This window comes from Tachypleus tridentatus, chromosome 10 (assembly GCF_004210375.1).
Source record: "Tachypleus tridentatus isolate NWPU-2018 chromosome 10, ASM421037v1, whole genome shotgun sequence".
In the NCBI taxonomy this organism is placed as follows: domain Eukaryota; kingdom Metazoa; phylum Arthropoda; class Merostomata; order Xiphosura; family Limulidae; genus Tachypleus; species Tachypleus tridentatus.
In genome coordinates, this window is record NC_134834.1 from 144604264 (window position 1) to 144623313 (window position 19050).

Consider the following 19050-nt stretch of genomic DNA (forward strand, 5'->3'; position numbering starts at 1 on the left):
GATGTCTTGATAAAACCTTTCCCTTTTGTTTTTCACTGATAGTACCGAGATTTTTGGGGGAAGTCAGCTTACGAGTGTAAGAAATGAACTTTCATACTGATATTACAATCCAACTTTTTGAATTTATCAGGCCTGTTATTGACAATATTTTAATAATTTGGGTACAGAATCTCTTTAAAAAAATCCTTTTTAAAGGCTTTCACATTTCACAAATCATTAAGCTCCTCTTGTGTGAAAAGTTGTGGTTCACAAGACGTTTCAGGTTGAAATAATTTCTATTGATATCAGATTCAGAATCAGATGAAACTGTGTCAAGTGTCTCTGGTGGAGTAAGAACAGGTACATCAGGTTTATGAACAATGGTTTTTATAGCTTGGATAGGAAATTTCCTTATTTTGAATGGTGGCTTTGCACATTACATGAGCTAAAATAGCAGTCATCTCCATGTTTTCTAGCCACACATCAGACAATAGGAATTCCAAATGCAAAGCCTTTTTTACCTTTATTCCATTGTCTCAACTCTTCAACACAAATAGCGCAAATTTTGTGCAGAGTGCTTGATTTGTCTTGTTCCTCAAGTTTTATTGCAAAGTATGTGTGGTACACTTTGTTTTCTATCAATTATGTAATATTTTGTCTTTATTTCTTTGCAACAGACATACCACAAGTATAACAGAATATATTTGGGTCATTAAAAGGTTGTATAAACCTTTTAATGACATAGCAATGAATTAATATTGAAAAAAAAAAAAAAGTCAAATTGCATGTACAAACAAATACTACCCAGAAGTTACATGTCATAGTGCCCAATAACTGTTCATATAGTAGTGATGTGTGTTTTTCACGGGCTCTAAAATGATTGATAAGGTCTAACTTCACAGTTGGTCTAAAGAGACCTACAGCCAGTTGTTGTCAATTTTTAAACATAGCAAAATGTGAGCTGCTTCCAATGAAAATGATTCACTTATGTAAAATTACGTTCGACATTTGTGAAAAATCTGAATGTGGTGAAGAAAAACTGGATATTGTGTTTGAATATAACATACAGAAATTACTGTAGAACATGTAAAAATATTTCAAGATAAACAATTGCAGGCATGTGTATTTTATATACACGAACTAGTATAACCACTATTGTTAATGAAAGCAAGAATAAATAAATGGTATAGTATATGTATAAGGGAATACACATGCACAAACACTTTTAGGTGTCAGTTTGTTCACAAGAATTAATCTTTTCCCAAGTTATCACTTTACCAAATTAAATGCACTGAGCAATCTTTTCTACATAATGTTAGAGGTTTGGTTTTCTATGACATTTTGAAACATATTTCAGTTTACATTGTGTTGAGTCAGTAGCATCAACTTTTCTATCATAAAACCAAAAACTTGTGTTTATAAAGATACAAAATAAAAGTGAAAATATAAACATCTGTACTGATCATTATGGTATAACAATGGTAAATGTAATAAGGAGAAAATAATTAGTTAAACTTAATGTATTACAATCTTTTACCACTAGTCTTGTTTAACTACCTGCTGTAATAAACATAATAATAAGTAATTTTCAGTCTTCTATGAAAGCTAAAAATTAATAAACCTCTAGAAAGACAAAAGTTCAATCAGAATGATACATTTTGAAAGAAAGATATAAGGCATCAATTTGACAAAAAAAGTAGGTGTGAAAAGCAATGAAGCTAATTATATGATGTCAAACACTATACACAAATGTTGTATCGGGAATATTAACTGTAAAATAAAATTGAAACTAATTGATATTAGTATAAAAAACAAGTGATAGTCAATACACTAAAGCTGTTTATTTTTGCCCTAAACTGTATCCTGCAGAATCAAAGTTAGGGTGTGAAAGTTTTAAAGAGATTGCAATGTTCTGAAAAACTTTTAATCCATAATCTATATGAAGAATACTGTTTAATTTTTAACAGAATTTAATGAATTTTTAAACTTGTGCAATAAGAAACCTTGATAATGAGAAAAATTAGTTTATGAGCTCTATACACAAAATCTTGTAATGATGAACAAATTCTATTTCATCTGATTAGCTAAGAATTAACATTGTACTGTAACTTGTCTGTAATGTTTTTATTTAGGAATGGAATCTTTATAACTTCAAAGTTTAAAGTGCTCATTTTATTGAAAACTTGAAACTTGAACATGCACTTAATGATGCTGGTATCTAAATAGTCTGATTTAGTTTCAGTGCAATAATTTTTGTTTCTTAGAGTGAGCTGTGGTTTACATTTTTAAGACTGTCTAGAAAACCCTTTTATAAAGAAATGCTACTCACCTCTGCACGACAAGGAGTTATTACCTTGTGTAAGTGCCTGCATGTCAAAAGCCTTGAAGAGAGCTCCCATCAATAATAGTGTCGACATGTATTGTGCTATTCTGTGATGTAATCATCATTAGATAGCCATTTCATCAACAGGATGGTGGCACATTCTCCATGTGCAGTAATTCCCATGAGCAAGGCTGAGAAAGTGCACTGTTTCAATTGTCCCAGATGAGGAAAAATAAGTTTGATTAGAGAGAACTTATCTGCTTCACTTTTCTGTCTGGTAAGATAGTGAAGGTATGTTTAATTGTCCTTTTGTTTGCTGCTACAAACAGTGTAGTTGTGTTGGATTCAACTGGAATTACAAATAGTAGGTTACAGCTAGTCTACATTATTAATTAAAACTGTAATTTATTCAACTGAAAAAAAAGTATATTTATTAACCACCAGCCCTTAGAAGATGAAGTTCAGTAGTAGGATTGCATTTGATAGTGAGTTTGTTCATAGAGTAGTGTTAGAAGCTACTACTATATGATAACTCTTGATAGTGAGTTTGTTCATAGAGTAGTGTTAGAAGCTACTACTATATGATAACTCTTGATAGTGAGTTTGTTCATAGAGTAGTGTTAGAAGCTACTACTATATGATAACTCTTGATAGTGAGTTTGTTCATAGAGTAGTGTTAGAAGCTACTACTATATGATAACTCTTGATGGTGAGTTTGTTCATAGAGTAGTGTTAGAAGCTACTACTATATGATAACTCTTGATAGTGAGTTTGTTCATAGAGTAGTGTTAGAAGCTACTACTATATGATAACTCTTGATAGTGAGTTTGTTCATAGAGTAGTGTTAGAAGCTACTACTATATGATAACTCTTGATAGTGAGTTTGTTCATAGAGTAGTGTTAGAAGCTACTACTATATGATAACTCTTGATAGTGAGTTTGTCCATGAAGTAATGTTAGAACCTGTTAGCATAAGATTACACTTGGTAATAGATTCTTAGGAACTTTGTGTTAATATCCATCCCACTTTTTGAAGTAGAGCATGGGAATCCTTATCACTCTCAGTTTCTGAGTGATGCTTGAACTAATTTTTCCACTCAAGGAGAAGATGGCAAAGCTAGGTATGCTCCTACAAATAATCCTAGATGGTTTTTCCAGATGTAATTCTGGTTCACAGGTGACTCTCTGCTATCTGGTTGAATGAGTGTGGCCCTTCTTTTTAGTCCTTTTTTTCATTTTGATGATCATGGAGAAGGGCTCTTGACTCATTGTAATTCTGGGGTCAGGAAGTGTTGCCTCTCTGGTTGGGGAGTTAAGATTTTAGTTCTTAATCCCAAGCCAGGTCATCTATATTTCTACAGGTTAAGTGAGGTGTGAAAGGTCCTGTAATTCTGAGTTCAGTTTCTTGCATTTTGTGCTTTAGGTTTACCTACTTTTGTGTTGCATGCCTTCTTTTTGTAGTTACAGTTACTCAACATGTAACATCCTGTAACTTTCAGATTAGGTTCAGCAGCAGTCCTCCTGTTCTAGTCACTATACTTTAGATCTAGATTTAGGTTCACAATCCTATAATTCCAGTGATGATACATGGGATCTTGTCTGTTTGGTTAGGGCCTGTATGAATACCACTCATGAATTAGATTTCATGTTATATAGGCAAAGAGTATACCCATTCCAGAAGTAATATAGACTTCATCAGGGTAATATTACTATATCTCATTTTCACACACCTTTTTTCTGTGTAGACCTTGCCCTCATGAGCCTCTATCTTATCAGTGTTGAATTCTAGCTATAATGTGAAAGGAGATAAATGCTTCAGAGGTTAATATTTTTTCCACCAAAATCTGAATTCAGTGATACCATTCTCACACTTTCTTGCCCTCTCACACCACAATATGGGCAGTTTTATGCCTGCTAATTGGACCATATCAAAGTGAATTGTAAGTAATTACAATGATATTATATATAGATCAGTTATAATGGTACATTGACATAGTGGAGAGAATCCTAATATTTAACTTCTTTTGGCAACGTAGTGGAGTATAAAGGTTGGAGCAAGTGATGTAAATTTTATACCAATGGAGTCTCTCATATTATCATAAATACATTTTAGGTGGAGTAAAATGTTAATGTACAGATCTCAAATAGAAAAACTGTGGTGATGTAATTAAGAACTTACTTTAATTTGTAATTTTATCATGTATTAGTTCTTGGTGATTACAGTGTTTTATTTTCATCTGAGGGCAATTTAGTAATTTGTCCATTTATCTTCAATATTATGTATAGTTATGATTGCTTGTACATCAGGGAGCTATGTTAGAATAATAGAAATGGAAGTGAAAGTCTGATCTATTTATAAGTGATAGTCATTTAATCTTCTGATACCATCAGGCTTTAATAAAATATTCTATAATACTAAAATAGCTAAGTACTACATTGTTGCAAATTATACATCTTAAATGCTTGTTATTTAGAGGGAGCTGTGGGATTTTGTTGATCAAGTGATAACAATAAGTTTGGGAAGTTCAGTTAGGCCTAGAAAAGCACATGTGAATGACAGTAAACTAAGTAAGTTTCACCAAAGAGAAATAGACAGTAAACTAAGTAAGTTTCACCAAAGAGAAATATGTAAACTTGGAATAAATACAATAACGTTTTTTATTTTTCATACTATCATTACCCATTACAAGAACTTACCAACAAGTGGGTAATGTTCATAAAAAAACAAACTTTATGGAATATCAGCAATACAAGAAATAATCTAAAATGGGAAAAGGCTAAGGATACAACTAAGAGTTCTAGCATATTTAAAAGTACATTATATGTATAAAATAGGAAAATATGTAGAGTATTTTTTCAAGACAGAGTGAACCAGTCAATGTTTTATTTATTATGGTTACTTTGAATAAGTAAATTGATTTATTTGAGTTAATGTCACTTATAATGTTGGCTTGAAGCCAAATTTACCATGGCATAAGTGTTGCAGTTTGAAGAAATATTAAAGGTGAAAATTTACCATAATTACGTGAACTGGACTAGATAATATAAAAGAACCTGACAATGAGACAAAATTACAGCAGTGCATTAGGATGTAATAGGTATGTGAGTATGGTCTGGACAGGAAGGTGTTTCATTAGCTATTGATGTTCACCAAACACAACTTTAAATATTGATTGTAGACATGGTACTCAATCTTGCTATTGATTGTCTTTTTACAACATTCATTCAGAAGTTTTATCCCCCCCCCCCGAAGTCGGCATCATTTTATTCTCTTTATTCCCTTTGAAGAAAAGTTTTTTTTTAGAGTAAATGTATAAAGTTAGATTAATATTCATGAAATGAGATCCACATTAGCTACAGAAGAAAAAAAAAGTACAGTTATTTTATCACTAAACAGATTTTTTAATATTACTGCTGTGTTATGTATAATTTCATTAAATAATTTGTTTCCACAATACCTGATGGTTACAGTCCTGACTCTACCTTCTAAAGGTCTCAAGTTTGAATCCCCATCACTGATAATACTTACCCTAGCATCCTTGAGGGAATTATACTGTGCAGTTTAATTCCACTAATTATTGGTATAAGAGCAGTTCAAGAAGTGGTGGTGGGTGGTGTTGATTAGCTGTCTTTCCTCTTGTCTATCACTTCTAAACTTGAAATATAACATTTTGTAATATAATTGTGGCATGAAATAAATCCACTTATTGTTTTGTTATTTGTGTGAAAGTTAGCTCATGTAATTTGTGATATTATTTATATATTTATTACTTTTCCCCAAAAAAGGGAATGATGTAAAGTTGATTAAAATGAGGTGTAACTTTCATCAAATAAAATAAAACTCTCCTCTCATTCTTTTATGTCTGTGTGTGAGGACATGTTTTTTAGAGTATTTAATCTGATATTGTGATATTCAACTTGCAGTCTGAGGGTTACAGGTTTAAATCCTTTTCACTGAACATACTCTACCTTTTAGTTGTTGGTGCAAGTCCCTCTGTTCATTGGTAAAACAGTAGCTGAAGAAGTGGGTTGACTAGCTGCCTTACCTCTAGTCTCTCATTCCTAAAGTAAAGACAGCTAATGCAGATTAGCCTTGTGTAGCTTTGCAAAATGTAAAAAAAGCCAATCTGGAGTTTTTGAAGGATGATGCTGAAAAAAAACAAAGATTTTTGTGAGTGAATATAACTGTCAGCTACTGAGTGTCTATATGTGGTAGGAACTGGATCTTACGAGTTTCAAAATTTTGACCATCTTAGTTTTAGGAGGCTGTAAGTTAGCATTTGAGCTATAACTCTTAGAATTCTGTATAGTTGCCCTTTTATCTTGTTAAATCATCATTATAAAATTTCACTTTATTTTGTTGAAGCCATAGTATATTTCAGTATTAACTAACAAAGAATGAATATTCTTTTTTAATTAAGTGACCATTTAATTGTTGCTGTGTAAGTTAACATTAAAGGATTTATTACACAGAAAAGGATGATATTCTGCAGTAATGAAAGCAGTTAAGTTAGAACAATTTCTGATGTAGTTTTGGCATTTGTGTATTAATATGCTTTATGGCTGGATGAAAAAAAAAACTTACAATGTGACAGTTAAAGGTAGGAAGTTCCATAATGAACCCAACATCTCTAGCTGATGTTTGTTTTATAATGCTCTGCCAGTGTACTTCATTATGTATCTGTACTCTGACCAGACGTAAAGACAGATCTTTTGACCTTGGGGTTTTGCTTGTTAATTTTCATCTTTCAAGATTAACTCATCTAATTAATCATGCGATATTGAACCAACAAGTTTTCAGTGCATGTATTTCTGAAGTGAAAAAGTGTTTGTGCTGAGCTGTGTATAAAAAAAAAAAAGCTGTTCAACATTTTCAAGGTGATGCTTGGGGAATATTTATTCAATTAATATCCTCAGCAAGATTTACTGTGTGCATCATGTTAAGTCTATCTTCATGGATATATTTTGTATTAAAACTGAACAAGGTAAGAGTAATTATTTTTAGACTATGATACAGTTATCTTATCTAAAAATCAAACCCATACACTTTCACTGGACTGAAAGAACACACAGGAAGATTCCATTTTGTCATTTATTATATAAAAATTATGTTTAAAAGACTAATATTTTTGAATAAATTATCCTTAAGAAAAGTTTGTAATGCAGAACAAAATAAGCAAATTTCACCAAGAATTCTGTATTAATTATGTGCATATATATGTAATTCATAAAGACTTGATGAGTGTTCTATGTGGTCTCTCTCATTTGTGATTAGGAGGATGTTTAACCTTTAAACTCAAGTGCATACTGCTAGTGTCTGGCAGAAAGTTCTAATTTACTCATCAGACAGTGACAGGATCTGATAATATTTGTCTGTTTGGCTGAAAACCAATCCAGACCTTGTTATTATCTGCAAAATTAAGAAAGCAAAAGTTTTATAATGTAGGGTATTAATTATTAGAAAATCATGAAAATAATTCCAGGAAAACTTTAAAAAAATTGCTGGTTTCAAGGGTTAAGCTTAGTGATTTGAGAGACGCATACTTGCATAATATTTTAGGGATAACAAGGGACCTACTGATCAGCCTTGGCTGTCCCATTCTCTAAACCAGACTTAAAAAAAATCAAAACCTATCCCCATCCTAACATTTTGTTTATTCCTAATGTACATTAAAAAAATTCTTATTGTAATTTTTTTTATGTTTTCAGCCAAATTTATTCATACATCCTTTTGGATCCTAACTTTCTGTTTAACAACCCTTACTGATCTTTTCATAATCTTATACCAATCAATTTAAATTTCTTAAATTTTTGTGATTCTTTTTTAAAAATTTACATCTTACTTTGTGAGCCAACCTTTTCTTTCTGTAAAGAATATATTTATTCTTAAAATAAAACATTTTTTTTCTTTAAAAATTCCACATTTTCTCAGTGCCAAATTCACAACAGATAATTCTTGTTGCATGCCATCAAAATTTGCTTTTTCAGAATTTGGAATCAAAATATCATTTTTCTTGGTTTCTACATACTGCAAAACATCACATTTAATACAGTAACAATCATTTCTTCCTAAATCTTCCCCAGTTTCTACCCTCTCAACCACTTGTTTATTAAAAGTTAATGATTAAAGTAACTTTTTTTTCTAATAGGTTCCTTGACCATTTGGTGAAGAAATCCATCTTAAGTTTTGGAATTGTTTTTTTCTTCATGTTTTGACTCTAGAATTTTCAATGCAATATTTCTGTAATTGTGATTACCCATAATTATGCTTCATTACCAGCTAAAATATTAATCTCCTTAATTTCACCAATTTCATCTGGCAGTCTGTAACCAGTTTCTACTAAGAACTTTTTCCTTGATATTTATTAACAAAAACCCAAATGAATTGAATCTCGATAATATTAATAATAATAACTTCAACAGGATGTTATAATTTTTAAATGTATTTAATTAAAACTAAATGTGTTCTTTTAAATTAATGTCTTTCCACATTAAATGCAGTACTATGCACGATATGATCTTTAACGTACAAATTACTATAAAAAAAAAAGAAAAAGTAAATGAACACTTTGCAAGAATTGTCTTAGGCCAGTTAAGTGGGGTCCTTTACGTTTTGCCTCTTTCTTAGGAACTCTATCTTTCATTGTAATTCTTTCTTCATCTTACTTTTCCTTCTCTTTGCTGGTTTTTTAAACCTTATCTGTCTCTCAAATGCAATATAGCATCAGATGAATGGAATTGATCTGCTTGGAAAATTTTGCACTCAAAAACACAAAATTGTCAATCAAACCTCCAGTTAATCAAAAGTTTGATCAAAATACAGGTCAAGCTCAGGCCTTTACACCATGTTATCAGTGAGAGGTTTATATGGTTTTTCAACCAATTTCATTATTATTTTGTTTGTTACATTTTACTTTGGTAGCTTACCATGTGAACTTGGGACTAAATCTTCAAAACTGACTAAACCTTGTGAAATATTTTTGAAATTACAACCAAATAACAAAAATAACAACTGTTGACAACAGTGCTTTGTTATCATTGCATGTAAGAGTATAAAAACAGTATATTTAACAACACTTATTAATGGATTATTTTTTGATTCCAATCTGTCCAGTTATTTTGCTTTGATCAGAATTGAATATTAGTCATAGACAGAAGCACAGAACCATTCCTTTGTAATATTATAGATGGTGAAGATGAAGAAGGAGATGATGTTGACCAGGATGAAGACACAATTCCTGATGATCAAGGTGAAGGAGATGATGAAGAGGATGCAGAAGTGGAAGAAGAGGATCAGTCTCCAGAGCAGACAGATGAACCTCTTCCACAAGAGGGACTTCCAGATGATGACGATGATGATGAAGAGGATGATTTAGAAGAGCCAGAGACTCCTCCTAAACCAAAGAAGGAAAAAGGAAAAAAGAGAAAAGCAAAGGGAGATGGAGAAAGAAAGAAGGAAAAAAAGAAAAAAAAGAAGAAAGCTTTGTCAGATAGTGCAGAGGTATGGCCATATTCTACATGACTTTATAATCTTTCATTAACCACTTTTAACTGCATTATGATGAGAAAAATTATGTTTGAAAGAATGTTTAACAAAAGAAAAAAAACATTTTGTATTGAGGTTTTGCTGGATTCTTTTTTGATTGAGAAAGAATTCCAAAACATGTTTACCATTTTCTGACAATATAGTTATTTCTTGATCTCCAGAATTTCTGTTCTTTCCTAATGTTGTAAACACTGAAAACACTTGTTCCAGTCTTTTGTACCACACTTGAATGCCTTAGGCAAATGCTAATTTGCAAAATTCTTCACCAACATGGATATGGGTACTGTACATAAGCACCTCATTCAGACAGTGTAATCAGTTTTTCTTGATAAAACATTTGGTTTGGTTTTCTGTCAACAAAATTATTGACCTGTAGTGTTTCCCAACCTTCTTTGGTTCCCATGGTAAGGTCCATTTGTATTCTCTAGGATCTTTGGCTTAGACGGACCAGTAGCAACTGTCGGGGAGTATCCTGTGGGCAGGTGAATACTAGAATCATGATTACAATATTTCCTGGACATCTGAAGTTCTTTCACAGGGGATCTGTGAGTATTCCATGTTCTGGTTTCAAGGTTTGTCCTTAAATTTGCATCACCTCCTCCATTATCTCACCATCATCTGCTCAACCTGTTGTCTTTCCATCTCCAACAGGTCCATAGCAAGTGGAGCTTTCTTCCCAGGCCATGAGAGAGTTGTTAGTCAAAAGGGCAGTACAGAGGGTCAATCTTGTTCTGGGATTATCTCATCCATCTGGGTATGTTTTCAATACTCACATAAGTAGCATTCAGCCACCTGCTGTCAGGCATCAATTCAGGGAAAAAGTCACTTGGCTATTACTTCATTCTCTTTTTCCTACTGCATGGGTGATTTGATTTTTCTTTTGGAGTTGTGGGCATCTCTCAAGCCTCTCATTTCTTTGAGGCGAGCACATATCGGGTACCTTCATTGGCCACTCTGCAAACATTGGATCGTGCATGCCAGTCCTTTGGATCATTCCATCTAATTACTCAGGAGGAACATTGTTAATTAAGAATGGTGGTTGGATAATAACAACACTACCATAGGGATATGTACTCATTCCACCACTTCATCCCAAGATCCATTTATTCACAGATACCTATCTTCACTTATAGGTAGGTTATTTTCAAAGTCAGGAGTTCCAAGGTACTTGGATGGAAGATGGGTTTATCCTGCATATCAGTGTTTTCAAACTCCTTGCAGTCTCCTCTAAAATCTAGGGTATGTTTTATATCTCACATTATAGCTTGTACCTCTTCTTTCCTTTCCAGTGTCTCTTTTCTTCACAGGGTACAAACTTCTCACCTTTTAATTAGTGCAGTGTTTTTTGTTCTTTGTTTATAACAAACATGTTTGTGTGTGTGTGAACATTGCTGTCTAACAGCCTTAGCCTCCAATGTGGGATATAGATACCACAGTCCTTTAATTTCAATATGGAGTTGTTGAACCTTGGCTATTTGGTTGGGACTGGTCTATACTGGTGAATACTCATATTGTATTCCATCTTTGGGTATTACACAAAGTTCTAAGTGAAGAGCATACCTGTTCTGGATGTAGTGTTGTTCCCTTACTCTTGTACCATTTTTCATCAAGTTACATTCTTGTTCTATATTTTATATAGATGCTTTCTTTATGAATCATGCCTGCACAAGCCTTTCCACCTTCTCAGTGTGGATTCCAGCTATATTGTCAGCATATGGTGTGTTTTGGAAGTTAAAATTTTCCTAAAATTAAAATGTATTTCAAATAATACATGTCACCACTCACACTTTCTCACCATACCTTCTCACCAATAGCCAGTTTATGTTTAGAAAAAGTGATTGAATAAGTACCTAGATTGAAAGTGTAATGTAGCTGGTGGAGAATTTTGGAGGCAAGGATACGTTTTTGAGTGATGTCTCATCAGATTTCTCATACTTCTATGTCCTTAGTGGCCTGGTTGAATTGCTTGTTGGAAGACATTGTTTTGACTGGTGTGTGGATCTTCCCCAATACTATTATTTCATTATTTTTATTATTTGGTAGATTATAATGAGAGGGTGGGTATTTTCTGTAGTAATCTTCTTTCCTTTCCAGTGTCTCTTACCTTTTCTTCACAGGATTCCATTCTGTGGCAAATGTTGCTGAGTCAGGTATGCTTTTATCAAAACAAATCTGTGCTTGCAACCACAAATGCAATATACTTTATCTAAGTTCCAACAGCCTCTGAAGAAATGAAGCATTCAATAAAACCACCTAGACACACACTGGGTGGTATTACTGTACTGTGCTAGATTGCCACTCATTGACTATCATTTGAATAGCATAAGAGGATCTTGCCCATTCCTGCTGATCAAGTTCACATTTAATTTAAAAATTTAGGGAACTTGGTTCACTTGTTGCACTATTTCCCGAGTGCCGTTCCTCAGGACTTCCCAGTGCTTATTACAACTTCCTCCAACTTCTACTAGTGAATCTAGGGAGTTCTTACCATTCCCAGTTTTCTGTCACTGGAGTGGTGGACATAAGTTATTACTCTAGTGTCTGAGTGACTCTCCTTCACTTTTGGAGAAGAGGGTGAAATTAGGGACCCTTTAACTTGGGACCCTGGATGTTTTTTTCCCTAAGATTTTGGTAGGAGCAGCATCAGACTATGCAGGAACCTATTTGTAATACTGGTTCAGATTTTATGCTCAGCTTTCTGGTTGGATTGAGCATGTTCCTTGTTTTTTTTATCAGTACTGATTCAGTACATTGTTCATGGAAGAGGGTCCATTGTCTCTTCATAATTTTGAATGTACATTAATCCCATCTATTGGACAATACTATAATTATGCAATAGCAAAACTTGCTGACAGGTTCTTACTTTTTTTCTGAACTGAGCACCATTTGTTCCATGTCCTCCTCATAATTTTAAAATGGAGGCAAGTGTAATTTACTTGCCCACATGGTTGTGAAGTGAAAATAAGTGTTCATAATTCCAAAATGCTTGAGTTCTGTATCATCAGGTTGAGTATGGCATACTAGATCCTTTTCATTTTGAGCTTTGGGTGTTCTTCAGGTTGAGGAGAAGGTTTATCTGCTTTTGTTGCTTTTCTTATTCTGCTTCTTGTGGTTAAGAATGCATAACTCTATGGCTACTGCTTGTGATCCACTGACAAATATATCCATTGTGATCTATGTGCCCTAGTCACCAATGTGGGATATGGGGCCACAGTTCTATAATTGAAATGCTGAGCAGTGGGACTTCAGCTACTTGGTCAAAGATGAGGAATAATCATGCCAAACTCCACCCACAATCCATGACTTAAGTTTCATATGAAGGACATCCTTGTTCTGGATGTAGTGTTGTTCCCCCACTTTGTATTTCAAATTTTTACTAGCACAACCATGATCTTTGCATGTGCATTCTGTATGGGTGATGCCCTCAACAGCCACTCCTCTCTATCGGTGTTAGACTATAACTGTAGTGTGAGAGATGTGTATGTTTTGGAAGTTAACATTTTCTTAAATGTATTTGCAGTAATACTTGCCTCCACTTGCACTCTCCTACTCTTCTTCCTCCCTAAGAACTAGTGTTAGAGACTGTAGGTGTGATCATTCGAGAAAATTGATAATGTTGTCTGAAGGAGGCACTTATGTACACTACCAAGACAAAGGGCACATTGATTGTGGTGGAGAGTGTCATGAAATAGATATTTCCAAGGGCAGTTAAGTGGGAAATAAAAGATTGGAACAAGTAAGAAAAAAAATTCAGACTATGCTTGTATGGACAAAAGGTAAAAGAACCTTAACAGCTGATTAATAACTTTAGTGTGAGAAGAAGGGAAGTGTTATTAGAAATACATTTTTAATAAAATGTTAACTTCTGAAATTTTGTGACACATTTTCTAATAGAATGAGCTCAAATTCAAAAAGTATTTTAGAGACAAATAAGTGTTTGAAATTAACATTAATTCCAAAAATGTATTAATTAATTATATAACTGTTCTTAAATTTGGCACAACTTCTAAAGTTTTCTGTACACCTGATTGTTAGGAACAAGTGTTGGCCATCAATAGTCCTTGCTTCACATTGATATTAAGCATATTAATGTGTAATAAATTAACTGTGTGAAACACTGCCCAGTAAACATTGTGAACAGCATTATAATTACACAATATCAAAACTTGCTAACAGGTTCTAACTTTTCTTCTGAACTAAACTCTAGCTGGTTCCCTCGGAAACTACTGATTTTACAAGCTTGTTTGACTCATACAAAATATAGTGTGAAAGCTTTCTCTGTTTATTTAATTTTTAGTCATTAGAATTTATAGAAAATTCTCGGTCTCGCAGCATAGACTGTTAACAGAGAACAAATTTACTTTAATCATATGAAGTAACAGTGTTTCATTTCTAGATTTTTATATTTATTAGATTGTACAGTTCATAACATTTGTACAAACTAAGTGTATTGGAGAATCTCTCTTCTTTTCTTGTATTTATGGTGATGGGTTAGAAAATAATTTTAGTCTGGATTTGTATCATCTTTGGGATTATCATAACTATTCATAGGCTCATGATTTCTTGAAACCTGTTACCAAACTCTGCATTATATATTTAAAAAAAAAATATCTCTTTGTGTTTATTCTTTCTTCAACAGATTTGTATCCAATATTTGATTATTTTTGTAACATTAATTAATAATTTTCAAGCTCTAATCACTCATTATTACTACTGATTTATTCTGGCTTTTTTTAGAAAACTTAGCATTTTAGACTTTATATCAAGTATGATTAAAAGGAGCTCTAGTCACTGTTTATTTGCCATGGCAAATAGTTTAATTATTTTCAAACAAATAAAGGTTAACAAAAAACCTGAAGATGACCTAAGAAGGTCGAAACATTGTTCTTTATTTTAATTAAAGGTTTTTAATACCTGTACTCGGGCATCTTTTGAATACATTTGGTTTTGATATATTTGCTATCATACGTTTGTTTTCATCGTAGCCAGTTGTGAATACTGTAGGCTAAAGTGGCTGGAAGTGTAGCTCACAGAGGTTTAGGTTTGTCAGTCACAAGCATTGGAAACCATTCCATGTAGCTATACTTCCAGCCAGTTAAGGATAGCTAATTAATTACAAGAAGCAGAAACAGTTTCATATTGCTTTATGAAGCTGGTTGGAAGTGTAGCTCACAGTGGTTCAGATGTATTGACAAACAGTAGAAACTGTTTCAAGAAGCTTTGCTAAAGTTACTGAAAGTATAGCTTACAGTTTGGTTTAGGTGTGGTGGTCACAAGCAATAGAAACCGTTCCATGAAGCTTTATGAAGTAGGTGGAGGTGTTTAAGGTTTTAGCTGAATTTGGAGGATCTAAAATAAACACCCCAGTTCTTTGATTGTCAGCTGAATTTTGAAAGTGGTGAAATGGTTTTATGTATGAGCATTCTGTTAAGCAATAACTTTAGTTTTAATATCCCTCTAGCATGTGAATTATTTTGGCAAATGCACTTTTTTTATCCATTATATCTCTTTTTCTTTGTTTATAATGATCTTTAAATTTATAACCTCTGTGAGTCCTTAAAGTTTTGACTTGTATCTTTTCTTTTTGTTTTTTTGCCTTTTTTGAAATATTTTTAACATTTTTGTTCATATTCTTTCTCTTTACTTGCAGATTGTCATGGGAGTTGAGATTTCCATAATATTCTTAGTTTTGGAACAACTTATTCATTAGTTAATCTAACCAATATAGTTATTTCTTTCAATTATGTAGCATGCTTTGTTTGGATTATTATTAGATTGAATAAAGGTTTTACTAGAACATAACAATCTAAAATTAATTTAGACTACATTGAACAGACTGGGAGTAATTGAAACTTGAACACTCTAAAACAAATTAACTACATTTAACAGCTTAAGAGTTATTAAAACTTGACAGTCTAAAACTTATTAAACTACATTGAACAGTTTAAGACTATTAAGATAAAACTATACTCAACAGTTTAAGAGAAACAATCAGTGTAGGACTGATCTCATTAAAATGCTTAGAATGTAGTTCTAATGAAATAAAATTATTTTTAACAATGCCAGATTAATTATGCAAAACTGTATTGCACAATCTGGGGCTAAAAGATGAAATTAAATTCAACATTTGTGATGCTTGTAAAATAAAATTTTAAAACCAGTTACAACTAGTAGTGCCAGAAGTATCTTCATTGTGGAAAAGGTAAAATAAATTGTTGGTTTTCAGTTACCACCAATTTGCCTTGAATAGTTGAAAAAGAATATCCCTTCTAAGTACCAGTAATGATTTCTGAAGAGGATATTTAATTAAAATGGCTCAACCAGGATAATTTCTGTTACCTGCATAGTTATATGTTTGTGTATATGTTTCTGTGTGGTATACTATATTATTTCACAATGTTATCTCCAGGATAGTGACAGCAATCCTCTTGGGGGCCAGTCAGAAAATGACAGTGACTATATTGTAGAAAGTATGAAGAAAGCCAAGAAGTCAAAAGTTGATAAGGTTAGTACTGTTAATGCATAATTTTGTCTTCATAAGGTATAGCTGTATATTATATTAGCAATGAAATAAACAAGTGTGTACCTAGTAAGTCAGTTTTAATTGTTATGAAAATATTTTAACTTAGATCATAAAGTGTTTTTTTTTCAGTCAAAAATATTCTTTTATATTCTTTTGTGTTTTTGGGTTTTAATTTTTTTACATTTACAAAGGGTAATATTACATATTTGTTAATTGATATTTATTAGATATAAAAAGAAAGTACATGTAATAAATAAAATGTATCAGATTAGACAACTAATTTATAATACTTCATACTTAATTGCATAATATAGTCTTTGCAGTATAAAATCAAATAATTAATAGTATTCCAACTGCACTTTGTTTTAGACTGTATAAGTTTTTCCTCTCTATAAACTAATGTGGTCTTAATGGGTAGTTGGTGTTGACTGAAATTATATCTAAACAAGTAAAAGAAAAGTTAAGTTACATAGTTTGTTATGCTGTGTCTATAAAATGAAGCTGTCAGATTCCTAACACTTTAAGGAAATTATTACCAAGTGGTTCATTAAACTAGTATAATCACTAGGTGTTTCTTTTTTGAACCTGATCTTAACTAATTCAAAAACTTATTCAGATTGTATGTCATGGACATGCTGCAACTTGTTATAAAGAATAGGTAGAAGAAGTCAAATGATGGTTTGAAAGTTTAACATTATTGTTGTGATTGCTTAAAAGGAATTTTAATGTTTGTTATGTTTGGTAAAATGTTAAATTTTGCATGCAAATTTCATTTAATATCTCAGTTACCATTTGTCTATCAGTAAAAATACTTTGCTTTTTGAAATTTCTAAACAATAAATTAATTTTATGGTCTCAGTACCAAAATATTTTTGGTTTGCATGATGTGGTGTTAATTAATACATCAAATCAAATGTTAAAAATTCACAGCCACAGAAAACATCAGCAGACATTTGTGCCGAACATGGTCTACAGGATGTGATACTGGAATACACTGAAGCAGACTACCAGAATTTGACTAGCTATAAACTTTTCTCCCAACACATCCGACCACTCATTGCCAAAGCCAACCCAAAAATTGCCATGTCCAAAATGGTGACTATCATATCAGCTAAGTGGAGAGAATTTCTTCAGAACAGCCAGGAGAAAGATGATTTTCAAACTAATCAGGAAGAAAAGGAGAAACCTTCCACACCTACTCCTCGATCCAAAAGTTCTAAGGATGGTAAGCTGACATGGTTTAGCGTATGCTCCCTTTAGGTTTTGTTTTGTGTACTTTCAAGAAATATTTGCAAAAACATGTTTTATTTACCTGTGAACTGTTTAAATAAAAACACTTTACAAGAGGATCCTTTTGAATGGTTTTCTGTTATCATTACATGTGTGGGAAATATTGTGCAACAGCTGTCATTGACTTGTATTTGTCAGATCCAAACATGAACCTACTGTTAAGTAGTGTTACTCAAATGGAACTGGAACCTAGAACAAGACATAATATTAAGGCATTCATAGAAAACCGTGAAAAATGATAAAAAAACAAAATTTGTAGAAATATTGAACATCTGGTGTCCAAGTTTGCTTTTCTCTGCACTAGTTAAAAAAAAAGACTTTTTGTAGTTCATTGTGTTCTTTATTGTTTTTCTCTAGGTCTGAACTTTACAAGATAAGTTTTTGAGTCAGAGTATGAGCACTATTGTGACATTGAGACTTGATATAACTCTTTAATCTGAATACTTAAAGCATGAACAGTGTTGTGACATTTAAAATTTGATATAAACTTGGAAATCTCTCTGAGGAATGAAACGAAAAGCATTGCTCTGAAATATTTTGAAGGCAAGCATAAACAATGCTGTGACACATTTTAAATCTCTGAGAAATGAAAGTATGAGAGGTATTTTAATTTGAAAGTCTTAATTGGTTTTGACTTGTGTCTATGAAAGCACATTTTTAGGAACACACACTCTCTCTTGTTAAAATGTTATAAATTTAAAGTTCCAGGTTACATCATTCACTTGTATACTTTTGTATCTTCTTATTGTGATAATTAAATAAAAATGTCCACTTGTCTATCATTAGGAGAGACAGAAACAGAGTACTGATCTAAGAAATTATGTACAAGAGATGACTGTTTGATTTTACATCTAGTCTATGTTATTATTTGTACATTTTCCATGATTATTTTGTTATTTTCGTTTTTAACATTTGTTATAGTCCTTTTTATTTTATTCAAATTAACAAAATATTTGTATTATTTCTTATTTCATTTAATATTAGCCAGATTAGTTTTCAGTTATAAATTTCTCTAACTCATTTGTATAGCTCCTTCCTCCAAATGTTTGTTAATTAATTTGTTTTTTATGCTTCTCTTTTTTTCATGTTATTTTTCTTTTGTACACTGGAAGTCGCTCATTCATGCTATAATCCCATGAAAGACCATCCTAAATACTTTCATGTTGTTATGATGATGGTTTGTTAAGGATATATTGGTGTTGTTATGGTGGTTTATTATAAAAATATCTACCACAGAAGACCACTTGTTTGATACATTTTATATCTAACTTATCCTTATAGAAGCATAATCATTCCAAAAACTTGAAATTCTTGGACAGCCATTCAACTCTTATAGTGATCATATTTCACTTCATACTTGGAGTTGATACCCCTACAATATTACCATCT

The 19050-nt window shown here is 32.2% G+C and overlaps 1 protein-coding gene across 1 annotated transcript in view; it reads left to right on the forward strand.

Annotated features, from left to right (window-relative positions):
- The window catches only part of LOC143230526 (chromodomain-helicase-DNA-binding protein 4-like), a 103871-nt gene that overhangs the window by 10588 nt on the left and 74233 nt on the right, over positions 1-19050 (forward strand). The window contains exons 2-4 of the mRNA XM_076464248.1: positions 9490-9803; positions 16258-16353; positions 17302-17596. Of these exons, the coding sequence (XP_076320363.1) occupies positions 9490-9803; positions 16258-16353; positions 17302-17596 (705 nt within the window). The remainder of the gene's footprint in view (positions 1-9489; positions 9804-16257; positions 16354-17301; positions 17597-19050) is intronic.